Below are 21,827 nucleotides of genomic sequence, written 5' to 3'. Positions count from 1 at the left end.
CGATTTCCCTGGGATCCCATAATCAGATCTTGACTTGGTGACAATGGGACCACCTCAGAAGAGTATTCTTTCGAATAAAAAAAAAGATTTTTTAAATCGGTCCGCAATTGACTGAGTAATCGGTGAACATACATGAAAAAAAAAATACAAACATTGGAACATAGAACCTCCTCCTTTTTTGAAGTCTGTTAAAAAAGGAACCACGCAATTTAAATTCAACACATTTTTTATTTAAAATAAAATCTCAAAGCAGAAACGAGTGGAGAAAACATTTACATTCGGTATATTCTCTTAACACGTTCACTACGGCATCGGGTCGAATATATCCGATGTAGAACTTTCCTCCGGTGCGGGGATGAAATTACTGTTCTGAACGCTGGTGCGGGATAGATATCTCTGTATTTTGAATAAGTAAAAAAGGGACAGCTAGTGTCTTGTCAATGTTTCTTCAAATATAGGCAGTTTACGCAAAAAACACTCATCGGATATTTTCGACCCCATGTCGACCAGTGCGAAAATATTTTCATCTAGTGCGTTTATCGGGTCTTAAAGACCCGATGCCCGGTGACCCGATAGCCGGACTAGATTAAAGCCTAGTTCGGCTAGTGCAGTCTAAGTGTGTAGGTGGATGACAGTTGCAGTGCGAGATAATGTGTATAAAATTATCGACCATGAAGCGGTCGAGGAAAATGTTGTTTATGAGTGAAAAAGATGAGAACGAACCTGAAACCATTAAAAAGAGAATAGAGGATTTACCTGCCAGAAAAATAATAATTTGTAAGCGAAATATTGCTACAAGTAATGTTTACACTACAATAGGCATAAAAAACGAAATTGTTCAGGATGTTACGATAAATTACGCGAAACATTGAATAGCAAAGATGCCGGGAATAAAGTCAAAAAAGTGAAAACAATGTGTGAAGCGTGTAAAAAAGCATTTTGTCGCGAATGTTATAATGTATCACATAAATTCAACGTGTCGTCATAAATAACATAACATACATGACATAACTAAAAACATTAAGTGCTGATTGTACAAACTATTATTTAGTATCCCAGAAAGTCTTATTAATTAAAATTACTTTCTATCGATGTCGATATTTTATTTCTACCCCCAACACTAAAAAAATATCGATATTGTAAACAGTCAGTGCGGACATGGGGTCTAAAAGATCCGACAGATTGTTCTTTGTTTTGCCATCAAATCATACAGTGAATCTACCTGCGATTTGAAGATAGACTAGGTTGACTATGTAAGAATATGTTGTTTTAAATATATATGTATGAATCATCATAACTACGTCGATATTCACAATTAAACAAGAGCATACCCAACGGGTCTCTTTGACCCGTTAACGCACTAGAATATAGTTATGCATCGGATCTAAAAGACCCCATGTCGTACCCAAGTAAAGTCATTGAAATTCTTTGCCGTAGTGAACGTGTTAAAAGATTTCGCATTCGGAATTGAATTTGCATATGGAAAAGTGTAAGAAGCTGGCACCGCCCACGCTTCAATTGCGTATTGGAATTAAATTTGTGGTTATTTCTTACAATTCGTTGATGTTAACTAAACTAAGTATATTGTGATGGTTTTGTACTAGCTATTGCGAGATATATTTAAGCTACTATCAAAAATGGTACATATTTAATCAAAAAAAAAATTTCGTATCCTACTGTTAAGACAAAAACGTGACTGCGGTAGATATTCTCGAATGTCCTCTGATCACGACCGAGTGAGATGCAATCGCGGCGCGCTCATACATGGTAATAGGCACGATGAGCGCTGCGATACAGGAGCTCTCAGCCGCACAATTAACCTAACGACTCTCTAGACTATCATCAAATTACGATCATTCTGAATAATTTCTTTCAAAATATAATTAACCTATTTACGCAAGTGAGATAAAGGCAAGCAAACGTATTCTCAGTTCAACATTTCATTGATGAAGGGAAGAACGACGTTGCACGAAAGGAATGAGTGACTGGTGTGAGCCGAACGCTCGTTACCGCTAAAATCCACACGCGCGGTCGTTACGAGAATTACGAGCGGTTAAATAAACGCACCTACATTTAAACTATTAGAACCCAAACTGAACGTTAACTGAGCCAGAAATAAAGTTAAACTCGACACCGAGAGGGTTAAGGTATGCAACAAATTAGTTAAGAGAAATGTGTTGGACGCTGCTGGATTGCCAGAAGATTTAGTAAAAGTACATTTATAGATTTCGTTCGTTGTGTGTTCTGATAGCGACTTGTCATGACCACCTTTGGCATGTAATAACGATCCCTGAAGAGTGTCCAAATATTAGCCCACGCGCACCTCCGAACGGATTCATCCAATATTTGAACAGTGCGACTGCTTCTCCAAAGTGTATTTTCTGATTCAACAACTCCTAACGTTCGACTCTCGTGAGGGTGTCACTGTGTTTACGCAACCAAGACAGCAGAGGAATAGGTAAATACTACACTTCGCGCTAGATTACAATAATGGGGTGGTCCATAGTAAAAATATAAATGTAAAGCACAAAAAAGTCATTCAATCTAATCCCCGCCATCAATTTTTTTAAAAAAATTACGGATACACAAAATAAGTCGACTTATGTAAACAGTGACGCTCACAATGCGCCTCAGCGTCAGTCTGCACCAGGGGTGGCAATGACAATTTTGTGTATTTTATTGATTTTGTGACTAGACGTTATCTAGTGAGGCAGTGGGCCCTCGGAGCGCATCACAATAACCCTTGTTCGGATCGGGAATGTAAATTCGGGTCCATGCGGGCCCTCGCAGCGGCCGGCGCCGCGGGAGGCCTGCGACCGTGACTCGACCCATCTCTACTTCACGCTGCGAAACATACGAATTCACTTCCAGACATGTAAGCGTTTCCTTCAAATCAATCCACGTCATCCATAAACGTTAAGATGTTTTCATTTACTCAGAACGTCAATATTGGAAAACAAAACATCACGGGGCCACACAGTCAGTGTCTGTGTAAATAAAGCCCACACATTATCGCCACAATGCACTACCTCATCGCAGATAGTTGAAAAACTGCTGTGTGCCAAATTCCTGCTGTGTCGTCGTCGTCGATGGTGGCCGTTTTGATAAGCTGCGGGCCGGAATGTGGAAGTTATTTACGCAAAGTAACATGTCAATTTGCCGCACATGATGACTTACTTGTGCAGATAGGGCACAAACGAACTTTTGTTCTTCATTCTTACATAAAACCTACTTTGTGCTTGGAAAGTTCAAAGTATATAAATTTCCAAAAAAAAAACAACGTTGATAAAGGACTTTAGCCATAAAAGACTTTGGCATTCTTAGCCACGTACTAAAATGTTTACGAGTCATAAATCAGTCACGAGATGTTGTCGTATTATAAAATGTTCAGTTCCCTGGAAATCGCCGACGCATGTTATTGTAGTTCTACTTCAAATCAAATCCATAGAGCTTTGCATTAGCAGTAAACTTCATGGGAAACACATAAATCCTGGGACACGTCACATCCCCGTCCACCATAAACCGTAAGTAGTCATTCGTCAATGCTATGGGAACGGTGGCCAATAAAATATTATTATTTAGAACCACATAACCGCCACGATTTAGTGCTCATAAAATAATGGAACTTGACCGCATCCCTCTTCTACTCGAGATTTGTTTCTTCCACGATAATCCTAGCATCCCGCTCGAGTGGAAGTAATTAGATCATTGACCACATCTACATTTGAAGGCGCATGATGGATATGTTCGACTGGCAGCCATATCCGGTGCAAGCAAATTTAACTCCGAATAGCCTTGTTTATTCAGGGGTGCACTGAACCATTAAAACACTGTCGAGTCGTAACAACGTCGACCGCGTTAAATTCTTCAATACTATCATAATGCTCAGCTTTAATTACTTTCTTACGAAGCCATTAAACTGCAAGTGGCTGCAGTTCGATATTTACGGCCACGTTTTTAATTTAAACCGCGACGCCATAAAATTAGAACAATTACATTCATAGAACTACGTTACACTGATTAACATTAAGTTAATAGTTGATGTGCTTAACTAACGCAGGGTTCAATCTAAAAGCCATAAAACCGGTCCCCATATTTAACGTCAAAAATTTCAAGCTATTGCTACGCTCATAAACGTTTGACAAAAGAGCTTGTGGCAAAAAGTGGAGTATTGTCGCGACCCTATTGATTAATTTGTTTCGCCATTAGAATTCTCTTCACGGGCACCAAAACGTCCCGGTGGAGAGCATCGCGGCTGAATTTTAGGGCATTATTTATGGTGTGCCATTCGCTTCAAAGGACTGTATGATTTACAACCGGCCGAGCAGCACAAAAGCCACTGCCTTATTATGACGTGCTGGCCCGCGCATTGTGATGGCATTTTATTCGTCCGATTGTACGCTATGTTTGTTTATTTTGGGTCCTTCTTCATAAATAAATACAATATTGTCACAGAAACACAATTGACTCGAGCCATATTTCACGGTATTTAATTATGAAATGTTGAATTTGTTGTTTTGCCAACATGACAAAAAGTGGCTTGAAAACGTTTTTCGGAGAGACAGATAGGTGCAAATGCTTCCAAAGTTAACAATTGAAAAGTAAACTTCCCAACACGAATCCACGACTAGACAAGGACCTAGTTAAACTTGTTTTCTGTAGTTTAAGTAACAGGATTATGGGTGGATGTTGAAACAGACTATGTAGGTGCCTACGGAGATATGGGAAAGTACTTTAACTTATCGAGATGTTAATGAGGTGAAGAATGGCGTTTCATGATGATAGTGGTGTATCGTGTTTAGAAGTGATTAGAGGTGGACACGCTAAGTGGTAAAGTCTACAGAGAGAAAGAAGCAACGAGGTAGTGTAAGCGCGGGCTACCGCCCAAGGCCTACTGTGTTTGTGGACAGAACGCCAATGAAGCTTGTGTGTGTGGTCTGTACTGTCTGTATTAAATTTAAAGACATGCCGCAATATATATTTTTAACTCCTTACAAGTCTGGAGCACTCATTCTGTCATTTGATTACGTTTAACAACAATTTTAGCAAACGTAGGAAGTTCAACGATGACGAGGAGACAAGGTGTCAAATTAAGCTTTTCCCATCACGTAACCTGTCTGTCACCCCTCAAGAAAAACGACGTGTGAAACTTTGCCATCTTTAATGTTCGCAGCCAGTCCCACTAAGTGCATTTAACAATTTAGATAATGCTTCAGAAGTGCGAAACCATTGCGCACGCAGTAAAATAATCTTGCCAGCTTTTAGTAGCACTCGCACGCACACGGCAGACTCCGTGCAATAATTTCTGTGAATATCCACAATAGTTTATTACACACATTTATTTGCACATTTTCCATTTAACCAGCCCAGCGGTCGCGTGCCGTTCCCACCGCCTATTCAATTATGGTGCGCACTAAACAGAAATTGTCACTGCATCATCCCTAATGGGGCATCTTTGAGCCTTGAATAAATACACGGGAGAAATAAAATACTGGTCGTGTGCCATCACCACGGGAGATGTAATATTGTTACGCGGAGCGTGCGGTTTCACGCGGCGGGCTTCATGGAGTATCAAGAGGACCATTAACAACGACCGTAGCTAGTTTTGGTCAACATCATCAGTAAGCTTCAAGGTTTTCAAACTGACATTTTAATGACTTGGGGTGTCACAACAAGAAACTAAAATCGTGACTATATCGGATCGGGTAATGTCATTAGCGCTAAAACATTAACGTGTCCACATCCACTGGATGACGGGACGGTCGCTATTTTAGTAAAGGTGCATTCCTCACTCACGCATCATCGATCATGGTCGGGGAGCTGTCAGGTTTTAAACTGAGCTTAAACTGAGTTTTAACTGAGTCGTCGCCGGTGGCAGTTGATGGATGCGGCGTGACGGCCGGGCGGGCAGCCGGCCTGACGGTCTGACGGCCCTCGGCGTCAGCTTGCCAGAGGAGGGTCTATATAGTCTGTCTGCCTGCTAACCTTCCAAATTACAAGTCAAACAGTACGAAGTTGCATTATACATCTGCATTTGTAAATAAAAGTCTCAGTTGGCCTCACATCAACTAATTTTCTCCGTCGGGCGAACATTCCATTAGAATAGTTTTTGTTACGCTAAAAGCCAAAGCCCGTTAACATTATTAGGGATCGTGGAAGTAGGCAGTCGTGTCGCGGCATTTTTCCCGTCGCCGGCATTGTCTCAGCGCTTCTCCAGGCGTCCCCGAGGAACGCAGCGCACTCTCACAAGTGATTATTTTTGTGTCACAATATTGGAATGAACACTCTCCTAGATCAACTGTTAGCGCAAGTAAGGCCGAGGTAAAGACTACCTACCATCAATATGAAATGGCTTTCTCGTTTCATTCCAGGCAGCAAGACTTTTTACACGTACAGCTAAATCATTGCAGTTTCTAGTAACTGCATTCTGTTTTTAGCATGAACAAGAGCAGAACAACGAAACACGCTTCGCGGTAATTATACCGCATGAGCATTAGCACGTTAGCTCAGAACACAACGAATGCCCAATGTTCTTTTCACGTGTTGTTCAAGTAAGTACATCCCATAAGGTAAGTATTCAAACTTCAAAGCTTCAGAAGTGTGTTACATCACACATTATTACAACAAAACTTTTCGATCTATTGTTGTAAAGTTTGAGGCACAGAGGTGCGGAGGACAGCGCGCGCGCAATAACCTCTGCTCTGATCGATCGAAGCTTTTTGTCGCGCTGACGTCTCCATCCATTCCCGGCAAATTGCCACAAAACCAACGCGACGAGCGACGCGACACAATCCCTTGTCGAGGTGTGATTGAGAACCCGGCCTACCCGCCACAACCATTATTCTGAATATGCCTCTCTATCGATCAAGTAAATCTATTTTAAAAGTAAACCTTCACCAGTGATGTTCAATATTCTTGACGCATCGGTTACATAGTTTGTACTTCACTATCATGCATCAAAATCTTTCACTGTCAGTAAAAACGTCTACCTTCAACTCGTGTGCGAAGATGGATGTGATATTTGAGAACTTTAGACGCTATGTGCTTCGCGAAGTTATGCTAAGACTAAAGAATAGTTTAAATTAATTTATCATTTATGCCTTCAGAAATAACACAGCCGATTAGTTTTTACTCAAACGAAGGGTTGTTTTATTCAATCTTAGTGTCGTTAACTGTCGTTCGTTCGTTATTTAGTAGAGCTGTTCTTGGTGCCGACAGCGTGCAATTATTAGAGAAGTTTATGCGTTCAAGGAGGTTGAATTTGTAATTTTCTCTCACAAACAAGAAGGTATCCTTACCTATATTTGGGTGTATAATTTACAATTATCTACTAGAGGAAGTAGAAGGTAACACTTGCAGTCGAAGTATCTCTATCTATCAAATAGCCTTTCTAAATTGCCAAATTTAGTCACAACTTAGGTAAAGCTGAGTCATTCATGCTCTAGGTATTTATTTAGCTGCAAGCTGCAAGCCAAGTATGACCTAGATACATTGCCAACGTGTCACTAACGCAATGTGTATGAAACTATTGCAATTACGTAATAACAGCCTACAAGTCGGTCTATGGAATTTGTATTCAAATTTCATTTTCATTTAGCCTAAACGCATAAAAAAACCTCTGTTCCGTCGTGGGTATAAGATATTGAGGCTGATATTGACAATAAATTATACATAAAAGTTGTCTTCACTTTGCTAGAAAATAAAAAAATGACTATTTTTATTTTTGAACTCGATAGAACATAATTTTACTAAAGGCCATCAAGGTGTTAACCAGTGAGAGGTCATAGTATCGTAACTATAGTAATCCTTATCGGTCTAATCACTGCTTGACTGATTACCGCCCGCCACAATAACACGTTACTTGTATCTCATGGAAAGTAATCGATTCTTGTATGCGAGATAAAAATAATAGGGCTGTCTATTACAGATATTCTTGGATAACCTGTTACAAATCGATTTTCGCTTTTTCATGCCGAAGTCATTTGTTTTACGATTGGGACCGTGTGTTTTGTTTATAAATAGTGTCAATTGTTTTTAAATATAATGCTAGCTGGTTCCTAATTAAAATCGATTCAACATCGAAATTGTAGTTAACTATCAAAATTACAAATAGTTACGATACTTGTTAAACTACTTTAAATTCCAACTGATGTTTCATTAAATAGTAACGTCTACTTATAGATTTCTTGTTGGCATGGCAGCACACAAGTAGAGGAACGAGTTGAATTTCAAGTGCCCGCGTATTTATAGAGAATTCTTAAGTTTTTACTTAGTCCAAGTTAATATTCAACAGGCAATAACTCATGAAACTCATTTCATGTTCGCTTACAAGAAATTTTATATTCACTCTTACTGTCCTTAAAGGATAAGATAAATGTTTTTCTCTTCTTACCTAAATGTTTATTTTATAAAAGATTACAACACTAGTTGGTACCTATATGGTTTCATTTCTGATCCTAAAATGGGCATCCTATTGAGACAGATTGTCAATTATCCAACTGAAACATTCGTAGCCTTGCATAACAAAGTGTGCACGGATACCTCAAGTATTCGCTTTCTGTGAGTTTTTCTGAGATTAATTACGGTAGTATAACGTATCCAGTACTGGGCGAGCCTGCACGTACGACCGAGGTAGCGATAGACGTAGAAAAACCTTCTATTATCACACCTTACCGACGCCAATGCGGGTGATTGCCTGGGCTTGTTACGAGCCCATGACTGTGGTCAAGTATTAAGTATTCTAAAAGAAGATACTTTCAGTTGAATCGGCGTCCTGGTATCCCTTCTAAAGCAGGAGTGAACTGTACAAATGATCGACTATTATGAAGCTAAAATTTTTATGGTTGATCTTTGTGATGTGATATGTGATCAAGATTGGTGTTTATGAGTCGAAGCGATTGCAGCTTAGTCATAATAACTTTATAGTCATTCATTTAGAAAAGCTAACATCGCGCATCGTAACGCACATATGTGCCTAGACAGTTGACGGATTATGTCCTTTTATAAGCGAACATAATAAATCAGCAGCATGAAGTCAAATGTAGCGACGATGACAAAGCATTAAAACTGCACGGCGTGGTGTTAACGCAATGGATTGCAAAGGTTGAGCCGCCAGGCCCGCGCTCTCCGTAATTGAAAATAACGAGTTGCATATTCATGTAACGCGCATAATAATCCCCATCGCCTGCAGCTCTCTGCATGCGCCTAATTCTATTTCTGCCGTATGCCCAAGTGCCCCTAAGTGCTTTCGGCTTATGCTAGATTTGCGCAAAATTTATGTGCTACAAAAACACGGTCAAAAATTCAAATTACTCCGTTGGAGCACAAATTAGTGGATGAAATGTTTAATTAACTCCTTTTAATTCTAATCACGTAGTGAAATCGTGATTTAAGTACGCAAGGTTTAACCCGCAGGTGCCCGAGCCGGCCGCGCGGCCCGCGGGATTCGTCGCCCCCGCGGATAAAAACTGCCGTACCCAACCATCCGTGAAATTAAATTTATTTAGAGCCCACTCGACATCATCCCGCGTGTCAACGCTATTTACATAAAGAATAGTTTCGAGAAAGACGCGAGCCCATATTTATATAACGCCGTCGCCGGCTGTTTATTGAAATATTTCATTGTTAATTCTCCAAACGATGTCGTCGTTTAGAGGGGTGAGATCCCAATGGCACTTTGAATGCAATATTAATAGTATTTATTAAAATAACAAAGCAAGATTTTATTTCTATTTATCCCGCAGCGCTTTATTAAAACATTCTCAATCTGGTACCTGGACGTAAAATATAGAAATGACGGCTCCGGATGTGAAGGATAAGCCTTGGAGCAGGACAATTTACACGTAGGTGTACGTGGAACTGATAATGTTGGCGTAGGTCGGAGAAAAAAGATCGTCCTTTAGATAACATCTGACGAGATAGCGAGCCGGAAACCGTCCCTCTAACAGCCTTCAGGCCTAAACAAACTGCAGTATTACTGTCAAAAGCATTAATTACATTGCAAACCTTAAGATAACCAGCCCTAAACCACCAAGGGGATTTGTATCTATTATCTATTGGAGTGTATCTCGAGTCTGAACACGTTATTTGTTTACTATGAAAAATACTGTTTCATGATGCGGGGACAGCGTAGTACCTACTCGTAAATGCAGTATTTAAAGCCAGTTATAGTAACCGTGTGAAGAGGTTACGGTGTCTAGACGAAACCTTACACGGCAACACAGTATCATGTTACTTAACTTTACTTAAGTACTTTTTCGTTTTTTATTCACCAACCGCAGACCTAGCAGTGAAACTCAAGCCGCAAGATTGAGTTCTCCTTACCACTGGATGCTGTAATGTAACGTTATACTCGTACCTGGTCTATTTTTTGTATGGTTCTCTTTTATTGCGTTTAACGGTTGGCTTGTTCGTGGTTGTTTGTATTAACGAAAGACTGCCATTGTTATCTTGTTTGGACCAATCAGTGGTCTCGATGTAAGTGTGTAACTGTATAAGAATTTCCATTAATTCAATTATCTTAGCAGGTATATCAAGGAAGCAAGCTGCGCCTACGCCGCTCGTGGCGGGTGCTCGTGAAACAATGCGGCCGAGCACCCTTCTTTGCAGTATTGTACAAATTATATACGGGTAGCGATTCTTAATGGCGCCAAACAATAAAAAGGGTAAGGGTATACTTTGATTTTGTTTGACAGAGATTTAAAGGCGAACTTTCATATTATAGACTCCATTTATCTGTCGTTCTATTTGTTTTTGTCTTTGATGGAGTTATCTACCCAGCCTATATACTCTATAGGTGTCCTATTACTAAACCTCCACTGCCTGTCCGTCCGTCTGTCATAGGTTTGTATATTTTAACCGTAATAGGTAGACGCTTCGCATTTTAAGAAACAGTAAGTAAAATAAAGTGGAGATATGGAACTCTTCGTGTACAAATCCAATACTTAGGGGTTTTTTTTTATTTTGCGTGCCCCCGCTTCGCTTAGATAGCTTGGGCCACCACGAGCAATAAGGATTCAGATGAACGATAGCGAGTAACCATAAACCTTGCTGTCGTCTGATACCGCCCCACCTCCGCATCCGCTCTCAACTCACTCGCAAATAACTTATCATGCACAGTTCTCTGTACAAATTTATTACGATTCGCACCAAATAAGTTTACATCTCTGAAGTTAGCCTCAAGCGCGTTCTACAGGTTTCCTTTGACGCCTCAGAACGTTGAGGACTTTAGCAGCAACTAGGATGCATTGCGGGGTCTATAAGCTAATGAGTTAAACCAGTGGTTCCGAACCTGGGGGTAATTACCCCTGCGGGGGTAAATCAGCTATTCTCTGGGGGTATTAAAGAACCAATTAAATTTTCCCAATTATCCCAGAAGGTCATATGGGTAACAATATTAAAAAGGTTAGGAGCCACTATTCCGCGCAGTATTTTGGGTGTTCGAAGAACTGATCGAATCAACAACACGCGACAGCGCTCCAAAACCCGTAAAACCGATGTGGGTGTCAAGACCGCTAAGCTGAAATGGGACTGGGCTGGTCATGTCTGCCGCATGCATCCAGTCCAAACCGATGGTCACGAATCGTTACCGAATGGGATCCGAAGGATGGCCAAAGGAGCAGAGGCAGACCCAAGAGGAGATGGCGGGACGACCTGAGCGCTTTTAAACTCAATTGGCAGGTGCATGCTCATGACAGGGAAGTGGTGAAAGAAAGGGGAGGCCTTTGCCCAGCAGTGGGACATATTACAGGCTACATAAAAAAAAAGGAACCACTGAGTTAAACAAAATTTAAGTGACCGATCGAGCGCCCCAGTGTATTTTTATAAATAAATATAAATTAGTTTACGCAACCTTACGCGGCTTTGGCGTGCGATTAGGTAATTATGGAATCATTATCGGTCATTTTCTGATTGGCGACTGTAACTTTATTAATCTAGTAAACTTTACTAGATTTACTAAGTAAAGCTTTACCACTTTGCCAATATTTCTTGTCATCAGCGACATATAAGCACAGGAAAGGAAACCTTTCTAGATAATGATGCGCAGTATATTATTATCATATTGCTGTTCGCGTTCCCACATATCAGCTGCAGCATTATCATACTGATTATCATTTTACAGTCATGTGGGTGTTTCAACAACACCTCGAATAATCCAGATCAGATAATCTAAGCGAATAAAATAGTTTTGCAACAGCGTGATTTGAGATTTCTAATCGAAAACGGATAAAATATTCATTTCGAGCGTGTCAGAGCACACGTTTTAGGCGACGTTTATTGGCTGAACTCCATGGAATCTCCATTAATGTCATCTGAAATAAATTACACCTAACCACCGGCGATCCGCCCGACAGATACCGCTTGTATTCAACGGTTAGAAATACACAGATATGGTGGAGATGTGAGATATGGTAATTTTTATATTAGTTTCGATATCGATAAATAATCTATGTTTCTAAACGAATGTGTGAAACTGTTTCTTATAAGCGTGTATTTGTTTTTTAAATGTGATAAAAATACATTAAGCGTGGGCGTTTTCATTAACGTTAGTGTGATAGCGTTGCCAAGGTGTAACGTTTTGAGGGTTTAGGTATTCTATGATATTAGTAAACGTCCTCTTATTCTTCTGTCGTCTCAGACTCATAGATGTATGATCATAATCAAGCAAGACAGTATAATGCGCCCATAAAACTACATAGACATGAAGTGCCATTTAACCACACACCATTTGATTATCTTTAAGTTAGGTACTTTTGCAATAGTAATTTCAGGTTATACTGCTTGTGTTTTACGAAGCACAAGTACGGCACTCGCTATTTGTTGTCATTCCATGCTTTTCCTTCACTCTTGGTGGTTCTATGGCGTCAAGCTAATCGTCAGATCTCTTTGGATAGATCTAGATCTCTTGGATCATACATATAAAAAATATTACATGTTGTCATTTACCTTTACTTTACCCCTTAAAACCACCGCTGCTCTGCTTTCTTTCGCGTTTGTACCCACTGCGTCTGATGGTATCTTGCTCGCTACTCCTCACGAATACAATTTTACCCCGTTGGGGTAATTAAGTACCTCCAAGTTTGGAACCAATGCCTAGTAGATGGCTCGAGCGAGTCCGAGTGGTCATCCTTTGCTTCACTGCTTTCGGTGTAGCCATCACTTGTCCTTTACTTAAATTAAACAACATTTTTAAGGTTCGATGGCTACTTATTGTAGTGCTCTGCTAACTGCTGACATTAGTTATACCTAGTTATATTGTCCTATTCGAAGTTTAAGCTTTGTGATTCTAATTTTTTAAGCAAGAACAAGGAGCAGATGTATGAGATGCGGACAAAGATGGAGTACACGGAGCGCAGGTTACTACAATAGAGACACGACAAAAAAGCGCTTTAATGTAAAGCCCGTCACATAGCCCTAACTAGTGACCGCCGTAAGCTCAAACCACTGTACAACCTTGTCTCAGTAAGCCATCATTCAAGTGATCAAGGAAGTCACCGAGATATTCATTGTGAAAAGGTTACTACGGGACGAGTTTCGAAGGTTTACCTATAAGCCCATTAGCTTGCCCGTACCTGCGCGTGCACAGTCCCCTTGTAAATCTGTCACCTTATCTCAATGGACATGACGAGCGAGGGCTTATTGTTGTGACGTCCCCTAATTAAAAAGAAGAGATTAAATTTCTCCAAAAAAAAATTAGGCGATTAAATCTTTCACGCTGCTTACAAGCAGTAAGGGAATTAAAGTCAACTGATAACGTGATAAGTTAACCGAGATTAAGAAGGGATTATGATTCCACATGCACGCCAGGTTTAGCCGGGTTTTCACCTGTATATGCCTACACTTGAAACGTTTAGGTTCCTACTTAATTAACTAAACTAAATGTAAACAAACTTCAGTTGCCAGATTTGGTACATCCAAGGATCTTAAAAATTTCCTTATCTATCATTGCAATACAAACAAGACTAGTGTGTTTCAATAGAGTAATGTACCTAAATGTTTAGATAGATTAATAGGGGAATTTCAATATTTAAGACACCATAATTGACGTTTTTTTGTTTGCATTTACTTAAATACCTATCCAAACCAAGTCTATACTCTTGAAGTCTTTTGTTACCTATGTAACAATATCAATATTTTAACCTACTTGATACCTTCTTGTTAGAAGCTACGTGCAATTTGTGATGATTATAATTTGCAATCTTGTAGTAGACTGAGGCGTTCTTAATTAAATACAAATACGTATGGGATTTTATTCCGATCACCGGGAATATTGGCAGCCTAAGAAGCCTGTCTTATTCGAGTCGTCCTGCTGTCTAATCCAAATGACATCCAAATCTATCCAGCCGTTTTAGTGTGAAAGAGTAACAAAAACACGCACATGCAAACTTTCGCATTTATAATATTAGTAAGGATAGGAAGTAGAATTGACGTAAATAGGTCGTAGGTAATTAGGTTTTTATGAGATGGGTAAACGAGCATGCAGATGCAGGTCACCTGATGGGAAGGAATCACCGCCTCCCATAGACACGCGCAACGAAGGGTATCACAGGGTAAGTATGAATAAAGAAAAACTGTAAGTTCCCTACCTAATCTCATCGCAGACTGGTAATACCAGGAAAGAACCTAGGTTAGGCACTCACGTTGCATATTCATATTACATGCAACTTGTATTGCATCTCCCTTTATGGTAGACCTACGACACTTCTGAGAAAGTAGGGAGATGATTCTCTAGGTACTCACAAAAATAAGTTTCTCGGAATAAAGCGAGCGACTTATAAAGGTCGGTTTTTGTCAACTGAACCCAAATAAAGGGATCTTTTATAAAGCTCACGTCGACAATAGGTTGGTCGCGGCTTGAGAGTTGTAAAGCTTATTTTGCTTAACAAAATTGGTGTGAAATTTGATTATTTGCTTACACGTAGACGGTGAACTTTTAATTTGAAGCGTTTGGGAAGAAATTATAAGTTGCCATGAACATACTTGTATTTTTACGGACATGTGGCAGTCTATTGCAACAAAAATAGGTAGGTACGAGTAGAGTAGGTAGGTACCCAAGTGCCTACCTAATTGGAATGAGGATTGTGATAGTTGGCCCTACAGATATAGGTAGATTTGGCCCCATAGACCTGTACGTATTGATGACGGTTTCGTGTTATAAAACATGTCTTTTAACTTAGATTTTTGTCAAACTTTTCCTACCTATGCCTAAACCAGTCAAATTAAGTTGCCAAGCGTAAATGGTAGATTGGACAGGTAAAAATCATCTAGTCACAGGAGACCAGTCAAATTCAAATAGAGATGGACCGACAAAATTGAGATATTTTTGTCTGAAATGTGCAGACGCCGTCGGTAATTCGGTATAATAGACGGGATCACGGGAAGGAAATTAAACCTAAAATCATATTACCCTGTCATCCTTTGAGACGAATGTGAGCAAATTGAGTACCTAATATGATTTTGGGTTTTACTTTCTTACCGTTTCTATAAGTAAGCACCTACCTTTATCCTTCATCTCGGCCTAGGTATAATAGGTACGTTCCACTGCAGTGCAGGGCATAGGCCTCCTCTCAGAATGAGAGGGTTTGGGTCGTAATTCACACTGAAGGTCAATGCGGACTGCGAATTTCACACGTACCGATATAGGACGCTACCTAGACAGGCATCTATCTAGAGAACCTTCTCTCGCGATGTTTTCCTTCACCATTTTTTAGGGTTCCGGAACCAAAATGGCAAAAACGGAACCCTTATAGTTTCGCCATGTCTGTCTGTCTGTCTGTCTGTCCGCCCGCGGCAATGCTCAGGGACTATCAATGCTAGAAAGCTGTAATTTTGCACGGATATATATGTAAACTATGCCGACAAAATAGTACAATAAATAATTAATGAAATTTTTTTTTAGGGTACCTCCCATAGACGTAAAGTGGAGGTGATTTTTTTTCTCATCCAACCCGATAGTGTGGGGTATCGTTGGATAGGTCTTTTAAAACCATTAGGGGTTTGCTAAGACGGTTTTTCGATTCAGTGAAAGATTCGGTTTGTGAAATATTCGACTAAAAATGAAAATTTTCATTAAAATAGGGCGTCGTCTCCCCTTCTAAAATCTAAACCAGTGAGTGGAAAAATTTGAAAAAATTTACAATGGTAGTAAGTATATCAAACATACAAGGAAAACTATAACGGCTAAATTTGCTTGAGAATTATTAGTAGTTTAAGAGTAAATAGCAGCCTAAGGTATAAAATATACCTAAACTTGGAAGATTCCGTATAAAATACGAAATCCTTAGAACAATATTACTTACTTAATTTTTTCGTAATGGCTCGTTTTGGCCGGTTTTTTTATATTTTATTATTTCAAAGAAAGAGAAAATACATTTATTTAACGCCGTAATAACAAACATAGAACAAAAATCCAAGATATAGTACAAAGATATGGTACATGACGCTAAATAGGTCCCCATCCCCACAGCATAATGCCACGGCGCCGTGGCAATTTCGCACAAACTCACGAGGTGCGAGCCTGGGCTCGATTCAAACCCACGACCCTCTGCTCGAGAGACAATTAGGTCAAACCATAGGCTATTCAAAAATTTACACGCTCGGATCAACATTTCATCGTACTCTTGTCATCCACTTCAATGAACCTAGATCCGTGGTTGAGCCTCTGTAACGTACGTACTTACCTATCTTGGTACGTTAATGGGGAAGCGATACTTACCTACCTACCTATAGGTAGTTTAGGTTTTTACTTAAAATTAAAAATGTTATGTCGCACGGACGTAGCTGTCTTAGTCTCGTGGCAAGTAGCAGTTAGGTGCCCACTTGCAGTTAAAATACTTGAATGAATATGAGATTTATTTATTACTACTAGATAGGTGACAAAGGTAGGAAGGAACTTTCAATGTGCCTAGGTTGCGGCTGTTGCGACTGCGAATGCTCCTAATCAGATTCTTGATATGAAATTGATTAAAATGTATACAATAATGATTTTACCCCTCGTATGCTTAAGGCTTTTCGTATTTTTTTTTAATCAGCAGAATTTGAAATGAAATGAAAAACATTTAACTAAGTACCTATTTCGAGATACTAAAAAATATCAAAAATAAAATAAAAATAAAAGAATAGGAAAGGGTAAGTTATAATGTGAAACTATTTTATGTGCCCGAAATGGTCCCGTCCCGCCTCAGCATAAATGCAGACTCCTCGGATGGAGTCAGCGCTGGTCTTCCGGCGAAACCATTTGTGCTTACTAGAACAGATGAGAAGCTGAGACTAGAATTCAGTACTTTTTTTAGTTTCCGCATGCGAGGGCTTTACCTGATGTGAGGTGGTTAAATCCGAAATTATCTACCAACTTTCCTACACCAGTTACTCGCATAACAAGACACCGTTATGACTTTTAGGTTAGGTTGCAATACCTAATAAGTCGTTATTTCACAAGTTATGGGACTATCCGTATGTAATTATGTAAATTTTGTGATAACTTACCCAATAATCTCCACACTTCGGCACTGCTCAGGTAAACATTGAGATGTGCCAAACACGAAGGCAGTAATAATAAGAAAATATACCACTTCATCGTTTCACGTTCTCTTGTTTCTTATAAATGTACAAAACCGGCAAACAGCCTCATCTCAGTCCCAAAAGTTCACAAACACAATATTTTGTTTCACATTTTCAACCACCGTCCGAAATCAACGAAGCTGAGCTCACCGATACAAGATTACACACTCGAATAAAACGTAACAAACTCACTAGAATCCGTATAAATACAATATTAAAGCAGTTTACAAGCAAAAGTTATAGACTTTATTCATAAAAAGATCGTATAGTTAAGTAATCTTTACGAATTCTGTTTATAAACATTGATAATTTCAATGTTGTTATAGGAAAAAGTGCGACACAACCTTCCCATAACACGGTTTTAATCAAACTAGTTTTGTGTTCAAGCAGACAGAAGCAAGCCTCAAGCGTTGCGTTTCGTTTACACTGCTCACTTTTGCTCGGCCGGCCGGCATCGCTCGCTGCATGCATTCTCGTTTCGTTTCTCGACTCGAGGTTGCCGGCGTTGCCGTCTCTCGCTTAATTCGACCGCGCAGCGCCACTGTCGTTTCAGTACAGCTGCTTCCTGCGCTAGGCTGACTATGAAGCTTCGTTAAGTCTTACAAACTTGGCAGATGGCGCTGTTATCAAACACTAAAATTATTGAAAGATTTTAAAATATTATTTCTAATTTTATTAAGTACACATTTTTCTTTATATTGCTATCATTTGAAAAATCAAATTATAAATTTATAAAATAAATGTATGTATCAGAATGTGCTTTTGGTTTTTAATGAGTTTGAAAGTTAAGGACCACCCACAAAGCGCTACTGCCTTGTTAGCCCTTCGGACACAAATCAATGCTGCTGCGTGCTGATGATGGGTCTCATCTCTGCGGAACACCAATCAATATCAAATTATGCATGGATTGGACGTTGAATTGTCTGTAAGTAGGTGGGTAGGTACCATCAGCCAAATATGTGGTGTAGGTACCACCCTATAGTCGATAATCGTTTGCATGTCATACTCATAAGTTATAGTTATGACTATGAGTCAGTCATAACATAAAACAATAATGCCAATAGACGTGTCTGTCAACTTGAAAGTTTGACTTTAGCGAAATATTAATTCGATAGGAACTTGTTTAAAAATTGGTAGACCCTTATTTGGCTGATGGTACCTAAATGCAATTGGGGTGAAGACCAAAAAGTTATACACCGTTAAAGCTGCGTTAGCAGGTATTTATAATTACAATTATTTTTTCCATTGTGACACGAAAATTAATACATTTGTATGGATCATTTTCGTGTACACAATGGAAAAAGTTAATGGAAATTTTAACTACCTGCTAACGCAGCTTTAACTGTGTGCGACTTTTTCGTCTTCACCCATTGGCACTGCTGCAGCCTAGAGGAGTAAAATGGGAGGGCAAAGTTACCCTATAATCGTGATCATAGAGGTTCTTTAGAGAAGTACTTAACCTTGCGTAACGTTTTACAACCGGTCTTCAAAATGATACTCATTTTGATCTGAAAACGATATTTAATTTATTACTAGCGATATAAGAACAATAATTATTTAATTTTACTATTATTCAAAGAAACCAATAAGATAGCTTTATCTTTTCGTTTTACAGTAAAAGTACAAGTAAACATGAAGTAAACAAACCCTGACATAACGAAAATAAAACACACTTTTTGAATAAATTTTAATTACCTCATTTAATTTTAATGACCAAAAATGAATTCACAACCATTTGTCCACCCAAATCACTGTGTCACAGTAATTTTGTATTATCAATTAATACGTTATAGGTTTGATTTTTGTCACAATGTCGCGATGAAATTTCAAAACGTCAGAGCATCAGAGCCAAAAAAGTTGTGGACGCTAGGTGGCGCTGATGTCGTGCACAGAGCCAATATAATGATTCTTGGTAAATATTCTGGAAGTAAACCTGATAATGGAAATAAGCTTGTAATAACCAAGGCCGAAGCAGCGTATCGTATCTCGTACCATAATCAGCAAAGTACGGGGAACGAGTGGTCTTGTTTGTTTCTCCGTAATTTATCTTCAAATTACAGGGTGCCGGCCGCGGTAATAAGCTTGAGATCGGTTTGTAACAAGTCCTTGTTTGCTTGTTGATAATTGTACTTGGCCTTAGTTGCTTTATTTTTATGTAGGTAAGCTATTTTAATAATAGTTTTTCGAGTGCGGCAAATAATATGTCAGTTTTGTTTTCTTCTTCTTTGTCTGCATTTTCAATTGAAAGAAGAAATTCTGGTTCAGACAGTTAAGCCTCTGCAATGGTCTCCAATCGAAGTTGGGGATGTTTCTTATCCACGGAGCCGTGGGTGGGTTGCAACTAAACATCTTTCTTATTCTAGCTAGCAGTGGCGTGGCGTTGTAACAGCTCGATTCCCGCAGCGGAGTGCCCAGTGCCGGATTAACTCATAAGCAAATTAAGCAATGCTTAGGGCATCACGTCTTGGAGGCACCATAAACGGCGCCACAAAAAAATTTGCTGGCACATAGAAGGCTGTTTGAAAATCAGCGCGTTTTAAATTGACTACCGTAAACTACTTCAACTTTGCCCTCTGGCCCCAACATTGCCTGATTTGATTTAGAGTCGATAACTTAGCACTCTTATAGGTTTTAAACTTTTATCTACAATTATTATTACGGAGGGATAAAGTTTAAAAACCTAAAGGGTGCTGAGTTATCGACTCTAAATCGAATCAGGCAATGTTGGGGCCAGAGGGCAAAGTTGAAGCAGTTTACGGTAAGTGTTGATGTCCGGGATCATAACCCTGCTTGCTCGCTACGTAGGTATTTCGTTGGGATAAATGACATTATTTTTAAAAAAATTGATATTTCTAGGTTACTTATAAATGGGGGGGGGCACAGGCGTAGATTGTCTTAATCCGGCACTGGGGTTGCCTTACCATAGGTACCTACCGCTTCTCTCACTCTCCGGGTTGCCTAACAAAATGTTCACGTCACGCCACTGCACTGATACTTTTTTGACTATTTTTTATTATTATATTAAGATTTCATTCGGATTATTTATTTTCTTAACATTTTCATGATCATTATTTAATTTCATTGTTATGGCAAATCCAGTTATCAATATCGTGAATCGTGATATATGACTAGGTGCGCCATCTAACCATTCTCGTAGAAAATACATAACCGAACCGGTCGTGTTATTGATAGTATAAATTCGTTCGTTGTCTCAAGTCTTCGGTAGTATAGTGGTAAGTATCCCCGCCTGTCACGCGGGAGACCGGGGTTCGATTCCCCGCCGGAGAGTCCTTTTTGTAACCTTATAAACATTTTATTTTTTATGTCCCACTAAAATACAAAGCATTATCTTGATACAATAGGCTCTTTAGCGTTTTATTTATCTGGACTCAATTATATTTCTTACTTGTTTCCGGGATTTTACAAAATTCCCCTGGGAATTCCCAAAATTTATATCCTATCCCGTGGGAATATCAGGATAAAAAGTAGCCTATATGTTATTCCAGACGTCCAGCTATCTACGTACCAAATTTCATCTAAGTATTAGACGCGTCCATCCGTTTTAGCGTGAAGGAGTAACAAACTTACACAATCTTTCGCATTTGTAATATAAATAGAAAGTAGGATAACAAGCTTTTCTTAAAATTTAACTTGCAGCTTGCAAGCTTGCAACGTTCATTAGTATTATTTAGGTGCCTATGTTATGTTTCAAGCAAACTATTTTTAGACCACGATCTGGTTTCCGATTGAGTTAAAATTTGCCGTACTTTTTAAGTCCGGTGACAGTTTAATATTCTCGTAGGTGTAGTCACAGAGTACATATATAGTGTAGTGAAATTCTGGTAGTCCGGCTAGGATCGTCTCCACAGGACGGGAAGTCTTCAATGGTTTAGTAGGCATCGACTTGATAATGTGTAGCCGAGATGATAATGCAAGTGCAGTGGTTAAAAAGTAGGTACAGTCAGCAAGACAGCTTGTATTCTTTTAACTATCGTCCATTCAGCCATCGCAGCGATGGACTTAATAGAATAATAATAATATTATTTAGCATATATTATTCACGTTGTGTAATTTTTATTTGATTGAAAGTTGTTTTGTATAATCCTATTTCATATAAGTAAATTTATTTCTTCTAATTTTATTTACTTTTGGTTCGTATAATATTTGATTGACATACAACCTACCTATATATATTTTTTTGTCTAACATTAGGTAACTATAAGTAAATCTAACATATCTAAGTTCGGTTCTGGCGCTTCGCCGGACGC

At 39.2% G+C, this 21,827-nt stretch overlaps 1 protein-coding gene and 1 non-coding gene across 2 annotated transcripts in view; one reads left to right on the top strand and one right to left on the bottom strand.

Annotated features, from left to right (window-relative positions):
• dnt (tyrosine-protein kinase Dnt) overlaps nt 1-18,009 on the bottom strand; it is a 42,885-nt gene extending 24,876 nt beyond the window's left edge. Inside the window, exon 1 of the mRNA XM_074101117.1 lies at nt 17,485-18,009. Within this exon, the coding sequence (XP_073957218.1) occupies nt 17,485-17,575 (91 nt within the window). The 5' untranslated portion in view covers nt 17,576-18,009. The remainder of the gene's footprint in view (nt 1-17,484) is intronic.
• A 2,766-nt stretch (nt 18,010-20,775) lies between these two features.
• On the top strand, nt 20,776-20,847 carry TRNAD-GUC (transfer RNA aspartic acid (anticodon GUC)). The gene has a single exon. It is a non-coding gene; the product is annotated as a tRNA-Asp (tRNA).
• The last annotated feature ends 980 nt before the right edge of the window (nt 20,848-21,827 follow it).

Source organism: Choristoneura fumiferana, chromosome 18 (genome assembly GCF_025370935.1).
Source record: "Choristoneura fumiferana chromosome 18, NRCan_CFum_1, whole genome shotgun sequence".
Classification (NCBI taxonomy): Eukaryota; Metazoa; Arthropoda; class Insecta; order Lepidoptera; family Tortricidae; genus Choristoneura; species Choristoneura fumiferana.
Note: the sequence above shows the minus strand (reverse complement) of the source record. Positions and strands in the feature narration are given on the sequence as shown.